Source organism: Anopheles maculipalpis, chromosome 2RL (assembly GCF_943734695.1).
Source record: "Anopheles maculipalpis chromosome 2RL, idAnoMacuDA_375_x, whole genome shotgun sequence".
NCBI lineage: Eukaryota > Metazoa > Arthropoda > Insecta > Diptera > Culicidae > Anopheles > Anopheles maculipalpis.
In genome coordinates this window covers 15,728,478-15,744,270 of record NC_064871.1, presented here as the reverse complement: position 1 = coordinate 15,744,270, position 15,793 = coordinate 15,728,478, and the positions used below count along the sequence as shown (strand labels likewise).

At 45.8% G+C, this 15,793-nt stretch overlaps 3 protein-coding genes across 4 annotated transcripts in view; 2 read left to right on the top strand and 1 right to left on the bottom strand.

Moving 5' to 3' along the window:
* Nucleotides 1-15,793, top strand: part of LOC126557475 (dihydropyrimidinase) — a 445,624-nt gene that overhangs the window by 83,719 nt on the left and 346,112 nt on the right. The window lies entirely within an intron of this gene.
* LOC126556566 (neurofibromin) overlaps nucleotides 1-15,793 on the bottom strand; it is a 137,758-nt gene that overhangs the window by 5,423 nt on the left and 116,542 nt on the right. The gene's annotated exons all lie outside the window — the stretch shown is intronic.
* LOC126556697 (uncharacterized) lies at nucleotides 8,638-13,144 on the top strand. Its single transcript, XM_050212134.1, has one exon. The coding sequence runs from the start codon at nucleotides 8,650-8,652 to the stop codon at nucleotides 13,129-13,131; it is 4,482 nt and encodes a 1,493-aa protein (XP_050068091.1). The 5' UTR covers nucleotides 8,638-8,649; the 3' UTR covers nucleotides 13,132-13,144.

Below are 15,793 nucleotides of genomic sequence, written 5' to 3'. Positions count from 1 at the left end.
ACTTCACTTGGCTCCGTTTTTTTTCTTCTTCTTTTTTAATGGCAGCTTAAGGCGATCTAAATGCGGTAAAAATTTACTGTCAAAAGTGAGCCAACGCAACGCAAGCATGGATGCGACAGTGAAGAAGCGAACGGGTCTAACGCGAACAGTACGCCATGGCTGTGCGCGCATGTGTGTGTGTGTGTGTTTTATATGGAGCTATTTTTATTTAAATTTGATAGTTTCCTTCCATAACTATCAATTTATTCAAACGACCGAACGGCTAGGAGGTACCGTGTTAGGTCTTCTACTTCAAAGCTCCGCAATCGGAAGGAAAATGGGAAGCAAAACGAAAAACAAAAAATCGTAACCATAATGAATGCATTAAAATATAACTTTATTATTATAGCGTCCTGTGTGTGTGTGTGTGTGTGTGGGGGGGGGGGGGCTGTTTGTGCAGCTCCCTGTGCAAAGGTTGTACGTTTTTCAACTGTTCTATCCAGTTTGTTCGTGAATCCCACTTGGCCGTTCGCCCCGCGATGGATGGAGCTCTGACGTTTGTCAATTGTTTTGTTTATGTCCGAATGGTCGCCCACCACCGGGGCCAACCTTACCCTTTCCTCTGTTTTCACTCGCTGCAATAGGAATTGATTTTATTTTACACGGTTTTTTCTTACATATTTTTTTGCTGTTTGCCGCGCTGTGGAATTCACATTGCGCTCCTTGAATAGGTAAATAGTATAAAAAGAGGAACGAAGCTAAACCTCTCGGATTTTCATAGCATGATCTACTTTTTATTCCTTGATTTTTCCCGCACACACACACACACACACGGAGGAGTACTCCGCATTGAAGGGTAATAAATATTTATATTTCACTAGTACACCGTATACGCGTCTGCCCTCTCGAACCTGGCTGGCTACACTTCTGTGGCTCTAAATACGCCCAAAACTGGTACTGACGGGGAGGGTTTTTTCTTGTAAATGTCCTTCAAACCGTTCCGTAATGTCTCCTGGAAACCGGTGGCACATGCCGTGTCATGTCTACCGGTGGATTATCCTTAGTTGAAATCCAATAAATTTTGGCACATGCGATCGTACAACCGCTTGCCGCTTCAACGGAACGGGCGCTCTTGTCTTGCACTTTCAGTGTCCTTGCTGTACCAAAAAGCCACCTCGAACAACGGCCAGGGAAGGGAAAGTGTTTTGAATTCTTAATAATTCCTCCACAATGGCCATGGGCTCGTATGTCAGCCTAAGGACAGCTTTTTTTTTTTTTTTTGAGGAAATGCTTGTGGGTCTTCCTTGTCCCGGTCCGGTCTCCGCAGAATAAAGAAGACCGATGACTTTGGTTAGTGTTCCAAACCCGGGGGGGGCTTGGGCGCTTGGCACTGTGTTCCAGATTTTCCCCCGCTGGACGTGGTTTTAAGGGTGCTGTTTCAAAGGAGGATTAGAATCTGGCCGATGAGCTAGCACCATTTACAAAAAAAAAAAAAAAACACCGCGGACCATCACGCGGTGGCCGCGGGTTATTACACTACCCGCAGGGTGTTAAATACCGCAATAAGACGGAAAATGAACGTAGGCTTTGTGGTCTGATGACGTTACGAAATCCACTAATTGAAAAGCTGGTATTGATTTGTTTCGTACACCACTGTCCGTCCGTTGTGGGTGCCCCATTTTCTTAGCGCATTAAATTATGAGGTTTTTTTTTGCACTACTACATTACAATACACTTATTTATTACACACTATTTACATATAACGTACTGCAAGAAATGCTTAAAAGTGCAACCCGAAAGATGTTTTATACTTTAGTGTTTGCCTAACAAATATCGATCATCAATATTGCTTAAAAGAAATTGTGCCATTAATGAGGTCTGATGCAAATGACGCCGATGTTCTCGAGGCCTAAGAGTTGATTACGCTCAATGAAAGAAGGGAAGGATTTTTTAAAATTCATTTTATAGAGGCATACACTACATTACAGATACCTTAAAATTCGTTGTACAAATTTATCGCTTTTAGGATATTCAACACGTTCCGTTCTCTTTCTTCGTGATTCACTAGAATTTCGTCGATGTTGGTCTCTATTTTGTGCAATATTGACACCACAGTAGCTACATTTTCCAGGGTCTGATTTTGTTACCCGGTGGCCGTGTGTGATTCTGGAATGCCCCCGAATGCTAAGCCGGATGAGGATTGCTTGCTCATGATTATTGCTTTATTGCCTGTGATATGGAGCCACTGATGTTTTTTTATGATACGAAGTTTGTTTTCTTTTAAATTCCACCATATTTCTTCTAACCTTTTTCCCACCCATTTCAACATGTTCTTCCGGGAGAGGTTTCTCTGATGTTCTGTTTGTTGTTCCCGACCTTGATTGGCAGCTGTATCAGCTTCTTCATTCCCTTTAATGTCACAATGGCTAGGGATCCAGCAAAAAGTAACATGCATCGAGGATGGGACGTTTTCTAAAGTCTGGATGTAGGGGTTCTTCGATTTTCCACTAGACACTAGCGCTATCTGTGAATATAGCGTTAGGTTTGGTGGAAATTGTTCTTTCTTCTGCAGCAATAATCATGGCAATGGCTTCTGCCGAAAAAATACTGGTGTTGTCGGCTAGCTTGATGGCACATTTGTCATTCGCCGAAAGGATTCCGCAACCTGCATCTTTTCCTGCTACGGATCCATTGGTATAGCTGTGGTGGTGCTCCGGATATTGCCTTTGCAGTAGTTTCTTGAAGATTCGTTCGGCAACTGAAGTCCTGGGCAACTGTTTTTAACTCATGTTTCATGGTCCAATCAATTGTAGGGCTCCTTTTGGTCCCCTGTACGATCTCCAACTCTGGTTTGCTTTACAATTGGTGGTATCCGTGGGTGATGATATGAGAGAAAGGCAACTGCCCGCTGTCACAGATCAGTCAGCAATTGGGACTGGTGATAAAGGCTCCGGTAGAATACCTCAAGCTAGCGTGATAAAGTTTTTTGGGCTGACACTTTTTCAATCCCGTATAGCAATTTAGGTATGAGCCATGCTTTTAGAATACTAATTAATACTTCTCGATTGGCTCGTTGTTTCCCATACCAGAAGGGATGGATGATCTGTGAATGTGTTCAAAGAGTGTGAAACATATTTACGGTCGGAATAGGAATTGTCGGGGATTCGGACTGCACTTTCACCAACAAAGATGCAGAGTATCAAGTTGACAGTGACGATCTCGAGGTGGTAGAGGAGTTCTGCTACATTGATACGATAGTAACTTCGGACTCATGCCCAAGAAGGAGCTCGTCAGCGACCCATTCGGCACAAGGCTTAGAGAGTAATTTCTTGGATCAGTTGGAGACGAGCCTATGGAAGATCAGATGAAGCCGTGAACGGAGGCCAAAAGTATGGCGTTTGGCCCTAGAAGAGTCAAAGTGAGAAGGCCAAAAAGAAGTCGAATTACGTTACCAGTTACGGCTCTAAAATCAGTGTTAATAAAACCAACTTTTATAGCGTGGTACGGTTCACACCCCCGGTGACAGATCGTATTAAATTTGTAAAGGTGAAGCGCTTGTGCATGAAACTGTGCTGCCTTCTCTCCTTATCTAGCCTAGAGACGCTCTAAGGATGCATTCTTTTACGATGTGATGCCCTTGTAGCTGGTTGCAAGGTGCTCAGGCCACCCTTTTTGTTCAGGGAAATCATCCATGAAGTCTTCCAAACAGTCGGGATCTTTGTTTGTTTCGGTTGTACAGTTTTAAGGTCACAAATACTGGTTAGTTAAGATTCAGACAATTCTATACAAAGAATACAAACGTAGAGCAGATTGGGAAGACTTGAGTACCACAGAAAAAAAAATAATTCAATTCATTCAATTCAGTGCGCTCTTAGAGCTGATGGTGGTGACCAAATAACTCAAAGGACCCGGAGCACTACAGCACCGGACTACCAAATTAACATAAATGAAACGATCGACCGGCCGGAGCCTTAAAATTGTGTACAGTTTCCAAATCAATCAGTGCAATAGGGGTGCATTGGAAAATCCCGCGATCTCGAGCCCGAAACCCGGTTCCCATTTGCAACCGTAAAGCATAATCCCGAATCCGAGCCATGGGTGATGAGGAACAAAAATTAAACCAATTCTTTCACAACGTCCCTGCACCGCTGGCTGGCACCGACCGAGGCGTATGCATATGTATGTGCCGCTCCCGTTGTTGTTTGGTCGCCGTCCTTATGTACGCTCTCATTATTCGATATGACACGCGTCCCTAATGTGTGTCGATCGCTGTGTCCCTGCCGTTGTGATGCGCAGCAGCAACCAGCAGCAGCAGCAGCAGGCGGGTAACGGTAGCGGGCAACAAACTGCATCCCTGTCACAGCTCGCCACTGAACACGGTGCCCATATTCGCACCGAGGGATTTTAATGGGATTTCTCTATTTTTTCACCCAAAAATCGCGTTTATTTTTGGGAAAAAATAAGGGAGAGGGAAACACGCATTGGTGGATGCGTTTCGTTACTACTTTTTTTTTCTTTCTTTTTGGTCCCAAAAATCTCCGGGTACGGGTACGGGAATAAAAGGGAAAAGGTTGCGAATGCAACGCGTTACTATTTTTTGGAATTCAATATTGTGCTTTTTCACAAAAATTCTTCAGTATCGGACGGGATAGCGTATGCAACGGAAGGCAGTGCGCGGAAATGAATCGCTAGGCAGACCAAGTTTGTGATTTTGGCGATTTTACTACGTGCCAGCTTATGTTTGTGATTTTTTGTGCAAAAGTTTTTACGGCCAAAGACAATAACGAAGTACAACAACATGTAAGTGATAAACACTAAAGTAGAAGTGAAAAGTGTCAAAATAATTTAAGGAAAAAATGGAAATTTTCCCGAGAAAAACGAACAAACACCAAACATGTTAAAACGTGACAGTTTTCTGAGATAAGAAAAAACTATCATTCAACTTTACAATAGAAAAGAACTATGCGCAGGAGGAGAAAATACGGACGGAAATGGGCAGAAGTTTGGGTTTTATGTGTTTCCGTTTTATGAGTAGTTTGATAGTTTTCTTTGTGAATATTTTTTTATGGAACAAAAAAAAAAGTATTTCATTCAAAAGCGGAGTAAACAACCACATTCAAAATGTTCGATGAAGCAAAAACAAAACTCATCCCACAGCGTCTTAGCTTTTCACCAACACCAATTTGTAGCCCCCGTTAATACGGAAAGAATGGAAAGTGAACTGTTCAAGTCCCATTTTTCATTCGACAATCGTGATAGAATCCAGACTTTGTACTCCTTTTTTTTTTGGATGTGTTGTAACTGTTGCCCCACACCCGTGTCCATTTCATCCCGACTGAAAAATGCGTCGGAGAAATATGTAGATTGCGAACAAATCGTCTCGGTTTTTATTTTCCGTGTCTGGCCGGCTGTTGTGTTACCCCGGAAGGTAGTGGAATGGTGGCCACCACCAGGCTGTGATGTGAAGCCGTTACGAAGAAGAGACTTCACTTTGATGGTATGCAGTGTTTTTAAATTCAGGAAATTCTGTGTTCTTTTTTTGTTTGTGTGTTTTCTTCACGCTGGTGAACACAAAACAACACCGTTTAGCTCTGCAAAATGGTGGCATTCGGATGGGAGGAGAAAAATTGCCCGCACTGGATGGAATGATGCCCTGTTTTATATTCCTTGCGAAGTTTTATATCACTTTGTAAAACTGCTTTTTCTTTGACATCGTGTTTTTCTTCTGTTTCTTGTCGGTTCTTCAGTGAAGCTAACAGTACGATGTAGGGAAGGTTGCATCTTTTTTTTTCATGTAGAAAATTTTGTGTTGCTCCCCTCCATCATGGAGGGGGGTTTGCCGACAGCCTGACGCCGTCAAAGTGGGCAGAATGTAGTTGAATGTTTTCAACAGATAAAATTATTGCTTTGAGATATGCCTCCAAAAGGTACCCAAAAAGCGATCAAAAACTTTAGCCTTTACTTTGGACAGCTGCATCAGCTTTGGCAGGATCGCAAGCAGAAGAGTTTTAAATCCTTTCATTGATCATCAGCATTCTGCTTGTGCATGTATCATCCACCTGGTAAGCAGTGCTGAAGCAAATTACTCCAGGGGTTTGGAATTTTAAATTCCCACATCCCTTATTCCTTTTTGCCTTCCTTTGAGGATTCTGGCTGCCGGATGTTAGGATCGGATTTGAGATCAGCGTATCAAATACTTGCACCAGATTCTGTGCGAAGGTTAATTAAATGTCGTTTTGAATGTTGGTTGGTGTCTTAGCTTGTTATGACTCAGCAATATCAATCCCCAAAATTGTGCTTTCTGTAAAGTGTTTAGTTCTATGGTGGACGACAACGATTAGCTCGTCCAACAACATGCATCGTTACGCGATTTCCAGCTCATAAGCGATCGCAATGCCTCAACACACTGCACAAACAATTGTCCGACGATCACGTTTAGCCGTTTTTGACTTCAGATGCACTAATCTTGCAGAAGAAACAAATGTTTCAAGAATCCAGGATTCTTGCTTGACACGAGGCTTCCCTTTAAAGATCAGCACGATCACGTCGTGGCCAGCAACAGTAGGGTCAAGCACCCAAGCTCTGGTCATCAATATGGCTCACGAGCTTCAAGACACTGCATCTATTGATCACTAGTTCGATCTCTCTTTTAATTGTGAATTGTAAGACCATCCAGCATAAACTCACACGATTTTTCTGAACTGCTTGGCTCTGTCTTCATTCTTTTTTGTTACCGAAGAGGAAATTTTAATAGAGAGCTTCTTTCGTAAGACGGTGTAGACGTTTCCTGTAAGATATTTGTCTCGTCAACGCCTTGATACGGACTAGTCACAATCACACAGACTGACAGGTCGGAGGATAGTCTCTTCCTGTCAGTCATCTTGGTCATCTGCTTCTCCGCTACGACGGCTCGATTCTCGGGCTGCTGGAGCAGCTTTAGTACAAGCCACTAGGAGATCTACTTTTCCCAAGCTTCGTCGGCCTGGGTCCAGATTCCACCCGTCAACGAACGGCAATATGGCCATGATCGAAGATAAATAGTCTCTCATGCTTTAAACTGGAATGCCGTCCTTAGCACGACAGTCTTAGCCACGTCAGTGGCTCATCAATTTGTTTGGAGGCCTCTGGGGCTCATCCTGGGGTAAATCTTAAATTTGACAAACAGTATCAAGAGGGCACACTTGATAATACGGCGGTAAGACGTAATAATATAATATAAATAAAGCAAGAGGACTCACTTATACATTGATTGCCCATTAAACATTAACATTGTATGTCGTTCTTTTGGTAAATGTTTGTTTATTTTGATGGGTATTTTGGACAATATTTTTATTCTCAAAGAACGGTCTGTCCGTGTATGGCTAGATTTTTTTTGAAATTTCTCTTCAAATGACAATGGTTAGCATGCATTCGTCCAACTAACAGTGGGCCTCATAAGGGCATCAAAAATACTTCACTTCCTTAGCCAGGATAACGGTTCTTGTGACGATTTGCCCACGAACCGTCACCCATCGTTCGGTTCGTGAACAGTGAAAACAAAATTTAACTAATGGCGGTAATGACACACACCATTATGGTGCCTTTCGTCAAACGGCGCTGACGAAATTGTGCGTACACAACCAGCGTACACCCTTTGTGTACGCATATGGTAATGCTGTATTTTAAATATGTACGATAACGAAGGCCAAAACAGAGCGAAAGAGAGGAATAAAAAAAAACTTTCGACAATTATATATTAATCGGTACCGCGCTAAGGGTGGGTGGTTTGGAAGGACGATTCGACGAATGAACTGTATGGGTGGTTTGGCTTTATGCTTTTCTAATATCAACACTCGACATGTTTTTGTTGTTCATTTTATTTTTTTATTCCCATTTGTCCCTGTGGCTCGTCAGAATGTCAGAGCGTACACTGGTGACTAATAGTCGTCTTCCTCCTTCCCTCCCCCCCCCCCCCCCACCACACGCGGGGGTGGCGTATTGATTAAGGGGTGGTGTAGAGAAAGCATGATAAGGAAAGGTATTGCTTTTTTTTCCAACGCTCTAACCCAAAAGTTTTTTCCTCCATTTGTGCGACCAAACGACTTTCAAACGTAACACTTTTTAGCCACATGCTTGCCTGATTACAGCGTGCCTTTATCTGGCCGTGTGCAGGTGCAAAAGCGGAAAAACAAACCGACCCGAGTGCGGCCAACCGTTTGGTGCCTCCAGCTGCTATCAGTTCAGCCGTGAGCCGAAATAAAATCGAAAAATATGTTTATCTTTCCCGCGTATTCTCTCGCTCTCCCTTAACACGTGCCAGCAACGGTCGCAACATGGGACGGGCGTGCTAGTTTTACTGTTTTTTGGGTGTATTTTTTTTTTCTTCTTTTTTTATTTTCCAACCAATAGGTGAAAACCGATAGGGAAACACTTTTATTTTGGCACCTCTTCCGCCATAGTCCGTTAACGCGCAGAAGGTTGCTGATCGATCGATTCACAGGAGTGGTTGTAAACCTGCTATAATTGTATGACCACCGTTGCATGCCTTACCAGATGTTGACCGTGCAGTAGTATTTGATATAAAACAATACATGTTACATAGTGCTTAGATCATTTGATCCTTTTTGAAAGGATATTCAATGTATAATTTATTTCTTTATAATTGTCTCCTTCCAGTGATCACCATTCACAATGGCTGCCTCAGTCTATGCAACACCACCACCGGATCTTAGCGGCGAGGAAGCAGCCCTGAGTGATGCATCGAACTCCTCGCAAACCAACAGCTCTCACAGTTCGACGTTGAAAGCTTCCAAGCGTACGCTCTCGTCATCGTTTCTGAACGCAGTTACAACGCAAAGCAGTACCACTACCTCGCAACTGAGCTCCGACTCGCTTCCAGATCTGTCGAAAAAGCGACGTAAGCAATCGATGCCGATACGATTTTCGGCCAACGGGACGGCCATTGAAATACCAGCACCGGCCGGCACGGAAACGGTTGTCGAAGGCGACGAGCGATCGATGGATGGATCGCGTGGAAACGTGCATGATGTGCCAGAGGACGAGCAGGAGCGAACGGAAGCGGACAGCTCACCGAATCCCACCAGTCCGGCAATGGAGAATGGCGACGACGAGAGTGCAGCATTGCTGGAAGAGCAGCAAAACAACTTTCAGAAGATATTCCTTTCGAACCTTAGTCAATTACAGCAAAAACACCTACAGTTGCAGCAACAGCAGCAACAGCACAGCGAGGGATTTCTAGGCCTATCCAATCCGGGCACAACACTTCCTGAAAACTTCCTATCCTCCAAGCTGAACAACTTCATTGCGTTGAGTGGTGCTCGAGCAGATCGGGAATCAACCTCCGTACCCAGAAGCGACGATGAGCAAGAAGCCACGGATGATCGTACGCAATCCATCGCGGGCGATCCACCAGGCAGACAGCAAAGTCGTGAGCAATCACCTGTTAGGAAACATCCACCCTCAACCGAAGGTGTCATGAAGACTCGAGAGACTGATCCCGAGCGTAAGACATCGTCCCCACCAGAGACTACGTCTGTTTCGGTGCCGGAAGGTGATGAAAGGCTGGCCGAACAACCATCAACTACAACTAGCCCACCAAAGATTTCCCTCAAAAAGGAACTCCTGATGGACCCGGAATGGGATGGCGAGATTCGTAGCAACATGCCCAAACCGGATGACTGGATATCGATCGCCGGGCTATCGTTCCCATTTCCACCGGAAGCTGCTGCAGCGCTGTCCGCCTCGGGTTATCTTCCCCAGCTGCCACTGTTGGGTGTACCGACTGTGTCTGCGTTTGGAACGTCGGGCGATGGTACCAATCGGCCTGGTGTACCACCGTTGCGCATCTTCAATCCGGAAGCTTATTGCGATCTCTGCAACAAGGAGTTTTGCAACAAATACTTTTTGAAAACACACAAAGCGAACAAGCACGGCATCTATGAAGCCGCACCAGGCAATGGAAGTTCAGACGTGGCAAATTCTGCCCTGTCGGCCATGAACAATCCCTTCAATCCGATTCATCAGCTATCGCAAGTGTTCCAGATGCAGCAACAGCAGCACACTAGCGTCCCTATCGCTGGCGAACAGCTGGAGAAACTCTCTAGCCATCACGGCGGCGCTTCTGATACGGAACGTTTGCAGTCTCAGGCGCTGCTGCAGTCTCATGCCCAATCCATGACAGTGTGTCAACAGAATCAACCAAATGTGGGAAAAACGATGCCCCAGCTACCGATGCGTTCGGCTCATTCTCCAAAAGTTTCCGTTGTACCAAATCAAATTCAACCCACCGTCTTTTGTGACATTTGTTTCAAGAAGTTCAGCAGTCTTAGCGCTATGCGCAAACATCGCAGCAAGGCTCACGAGCTGTCAAACAGTAGTCATCAGTTGCAACAGCAGCAGCAGCAGCAGCAGCAGCAACAGCAACAACTGCATCAGCAGCAACAACAGCAGCAGCAACAACTTCAACAACAATTACAGCAACATTTGCAACAACAATATCACCAGCAAATGCAGACACAGCAGCAACACGCAAAGCTCGCTGTGACCAGACAAGAAGCGTCCGAATCCGGATTGGACTCAGCTGGTGGAGGACCACTGCAGCTACCCGACGGTTTCCGGGAGGACTACACGATCGAGCAGGAGGATGCTACATTTACTCCGCAGCCACGCAAACTATCGCCACACTCGATGCAAGCGGCAAAGGAAGCAAACTTCTCGGCAGACAAGCTACGTCGGCTCGGTGTTGTCAATCCGGAAGCATTCTGTGAGATTTGCTGCAAGGAGTATTGCAACAAATACTTTCTGCGAACTCACAAGTTCAAACGCCACGGCATCCTTCCGACGGCGGACGAGTTGAAGGACGAAGGAGGACGCCAGCCGTGGGCGCCGTTCCTGCAAACGAGCCCGCTGAACCTTATCATGGGCGGTACGGCGGCCGATGTGGTGAATGCTCAGATGGCTCTGCAGGCAGCTTCGCCTTCCTCGCTACGAAAGCTAATAACAAGCGGTGAGCTGGGCAATGATTCGGTTGCGATCGAGGGCGCTAAAGGAGTGGAGATCAAACGTGAACAGTCGCCGTCGGTGAAGATGGACAATGGAGGTGGTGATTCGGATGATCAGCAGCAGTCCGATGGTGGAAATCCGGGAGCGAGCAACGCTGATGAGGTTGCACGCGACGGTGGTAGTGACGAGGACGCAGAGGCGATTAGTGTCGATCTGCAGAAATTGCAATCGATGATCATGCAACTGAACGACCTGAACAGCATGCAGCAGCAGCGCAAGGTGGGTTGTGGCGTGTGTGGCAAGGAGATGGCTAACCAGTATCTCTTACACGCGCACATGCTTCAAGAGCATGGTTCCATGGGCATGGACAATAACAACGGCCCAAAGGAGTCCCGTGCTCCGACACCGAACGATATGCCCGAGACGTGCAAGCACTGCGATAAGGAGTTTGCAAACGTGTACATGCTGAAACAGCATTTGGTGGAAGTGCATGGCAGTATGGCCGGTATACCGAGCCCCAAACGTGAGGGTTTTATCACACCGGAGCGCCCAACAACTGTACCGTCGGGAGTTGGTAATGGCGGCACAGGTAGCGGAGGGGGAGCCACCATCCCAATGCCACCCGGTGCTCCCGGGTATGGCGAACGTAAGCCAAGCTATTCGATGACTCCCACCAGCAGCTATTGCGAGATTTGCAACAAGGAGCTGTGCAACAAGTACTTCATGAAGACGCACATGCAGCGTATGCATGGCATCGAGATCGAAAACGGTGCCCAGATAGGTGGTGTCGTCTGCAACATTTGCAACAAGGAGCTCTGCAGCAAGTACTTCCTACGGGTGCACAAGCACAACACGCACGGCATCGTGGAGGAAGGTGCACCGCTGCCCCAACCCCGTCAGAATGGATCATCAGCAATAGCGGGAGTGGGTGAGATGGGAGCAGGCGAGTCCGGTGACGGTGGTTCCTTTCCGGGCAGTGATCTAAAGCCGGGCGAGGTTAGCGATCTTAGCAATCGGTACTACTCACACTTCACCGAAGTGTGTCCATTGTGCAGTCGTCGATTCCGCAGTGCAAAGTGGCTGCGAGCGCATCTCCTGAGCGATCACGGGAAGGTTGGCATTGAGAAGCTAAAAGACATCGAACAGAAGCTCAGCTCGAACGCGCAAAATGGAGGCTCTTTGATGGGGAACGGTGCCAATTCTGGTGCCAGTGGAAACAGTCGGAGCAAATCAAACAGTCCCTCGCTGAAGGTGCCGAATGGGTTGAATGATGGCAAGTTCGGTTCCAAATCACCGTTTGGAGGGTTAAGCCCAGCCGAGGCAGCCAAGTTCCTGCCGAAGGGTACCACCATTCCCACACTGTTCGGAGCGGATCAACCGACCTCGCCGATAGGTGGCCTAAAGGGATATCAATGCTCATACTGCTCCTTTGCCACTCCGCTCTTGCCGTTGCTCTTCATCCACGAACGATCACACTCCAGCTTGACAATAGTGCAGCAGCAGTTGCTTCAGCAACAGCAACAACAGCAAGAGGAAGCTCAGGCAGCGGCCGCCGCCGCCGCCGCCGCAGCAGCAGCAGCTCTCGGAGCAGCACCATTCGTTCCGCTGCTCAAGTCCGAATCGGCCGTCTCGCTGGCAAAGGATCATTCCGCCAACCAGCTCATGCCTGGCACGTCGTCCGAAACGCCCACTTCTACGCCCGCATCCACACCGGTACCTTCCTCATCGCAGGAAGCGCTCAACTTGCATCAGCAGCAGACACGATCCCAGAGCCCGGAACGGGCAGCATCTCCACGCGATCCCGACCCACCAACCCGTGCGGACACGAAACCTACCTCACCAAAGCCAGCGTCGCCACCGTCAGTAGCCGGTGCGGAACCGACGGCAATGCTGTCGGAGGTAGCCAACATTACCCAACGCCCAGCTGTGTACGCGCTGCCCCAGCAGAGCGGTCCGCTCATGATGCAATCGTTCCTGATCGAGGAATCGCTCAGTGACGGTGCTGGGGGACGCTCGCCGAAGGATGCCGCGGACCGGTCGGATGGACCGCTAGGTCAGGATCACAGGTTCGTACCAGCTGTTGTTTTCTTACCCGTTAAAGAGCGTATCCTAACGCCGATGACAATATCGTTCAATCTGAGTCCCGCCTAAGGGAGATCTCAGGACACACACACATAAAAACTGGAGCTTCCGGGACATCAGGGCTACAGCGAGGGCTCGTCTAGTCAAAGTTGCCGAGTATGATCGAATGAAAATGAAATCAAAAAGTATCGCAAAGAAAATCCGCAAATACGTACGTAAAACTTATCCTTTAAAACCAAAACCACTAAACCTAACCTAATCGCAACAGTATGATTATATAAAGCTAGTGAATGTAAAAACGTATATTTAAAGTAGTAGCGTTACCGAAAGCGGTTTGCTCCTGCCAGGTAGAGCAGTAGCACGTGAAGCAAATCAGTGAACAGAGAGTAAAAGAAAGATTGCTATTGTTTCAATTTTGAAAACTAAAACACTTGTAGAGAAATTCACACACCAGCTTGAGATGCGAGCGGGCGTCAATCGCAACAATTTCACAGCCTCAGGGTAAAATCCAATGCGCTTTTGGATGCATTGCAAAGCGGCCATGATAAAACCAACCTCCTGCACATTAGCCCAGGGTATTGGGCCCAATGCCATCATCTGGATTGAAGAGCAAGACTGAATCAGAGAAAGGGTGTTTAAACTACAAACTGCGAAGAATATTTAATGTCTCTGTGCCATCGATGAATGTTCGGAAGGATCGTTTTAAAACCGTACTGTGTAATGCTTTTTCACGAACGTTCGTTTTGTTGCTGCCCAATCAATGATTGCTCCAAACCTACTGTAAAGTAAGATGAAGATGAAGAAAATAATACACAATTTTGTTTGTCAAAACGCAAAGACAAAGGTGGAAGTAAGTTTGGCAAAGTAAAGTTTTGCACTCAATCTAGGTGTCGACGCTAAATCCAAGGAAAGATAAGGCAAGTTAATCAAAAAGTAAATCATAATAGTAGTGCATTCAAGGGCCAACCGCCGCAGTCTTTTATAGCTTTCGAGGTGTGTGTGTATAAAGCTTTTGTGGTGGTTCTGCGAGCGGTGTGTTAAAAAAAAAAAGGGAAAGGCTAACTTCTTCGTGATGTTCTAACAAAGTTCCTATTATGAGTAAAAACTGAAACAAAATGACAAAATGTTGTATTTCTTCGGGTATGATAGATTTTTTTAAGGAAGAAAAAAGTCTTAAAGTGGATAAAAGCTGTCCGGCAAACGGGGAGCGGTAAAGCCAGGGAAAAATCGAAGCTGAAACACGTGGAAGATAAGCGTAGAAGTAGATTACTAAGATGGCCGGAAAGTAGTGCTGATTTGGATAATTTGCCTGGTTGGTGGTTGCCACTGTTTTACGCAGCAACACACAGACACATTTTATTGCGGCACCGTAAACGGTTTTAGAGAAGTGTTGTTTTCAAAATATTCAACTTTTGGTTTGTTCATTAGTTAACTAAAGAGTAGTGAAAAGTAAAACGAAAAGTGCAAACTAACCCCATAGTGCGATTTTCCGGCTCATCAGCAAAGAGGCGATGATAAGAAATGTAAATCATATACACATAATTATATACATATATTACCATTCACTCAGGGTATTCAATGGTACAATGGTACAAAAATGCAACCAAAAAAGAAAAACACACAAACACAGGCGCTACCAGGACTGTATGCTGTGAACCACACCGTTCAGGGATGACAAGGTATTAAGCGGTGCGCACCTTCAAACCAAAAACACACACACACCTAAAAAATGACCCGAAAGTTACCAACCTACACGGTAGATCCTGTAAAGTACAAGAGATGCTATTTTAAATTGAAAATCGTTAGAAAGATGTGGTGTCGGATCTGTGGACGGGGAAGCTGTATAGTCCCAGATTGATATTGTTAGCGAGCAGGCAAGTACACACACACAGGTTGCCATACTTCCTCCTTCAGTACGTAATATCGTAATGTTCAACAAATGGGACATACAAAAAAAAAACTAGTCAAAAACAAACCAAAGGGGCTATTAAGTCATTTAAACAAAATCTACCATTTGTAGCATATATATATACATATACCTAATACAAGCATACATACATATATCCTAGCGTAATTACAAAACACCTCAAATCCTAAGCTACGTAGTACGCTGTACCCCAGTTCAACTGCAACTTCCCGTTTTCCCCATGTTCCTGCAAAGAGAAGTTACCAACTCGAAGCTCGATTGACTTTTTATCACTGCGAGCATCTGTAGGGAAGCTAGGAAGGCTAGGGAAATCGATCCCATCCGTTTACTGATAGCGATAGGGAAAAAACCTTGTAGTGTGCCATGTATGGAAACGCCGTACAGTAGCGGTGGCATTGGTACGATCCTTAGGATAAACTCGTTGTACATAATAGACACGCTTACCTCTTTTAAAAACGTGTTTCCGTTCGATGTCCAGTGTCCCATTCCCGATTCATAATGCGCCCTATTAGTTGGTTGGAAGCCGCCACACACTGTTTTAGGGTCTTGGGCTCGGTAGAAATAATTTGGTAAATGTCCTGTAAAACCTGTGTGTAGTTTACAAGTAGCAGTCTCGCAGCGAGCAAAGAACCCAAAGCTCCCTGCTCTCCATGGAACCTCACGAGGTGAAGATAATCAAATATATCCAACCTCCATTGGGGATCGTAGATTGCAGAAGAGCAAGAGAAGCTATCATAACAAAAAAAAAACACGTATAAAAATGTGCATCTCATGAAGGTTAAAGCGAAGGGTGCAACATTAAGC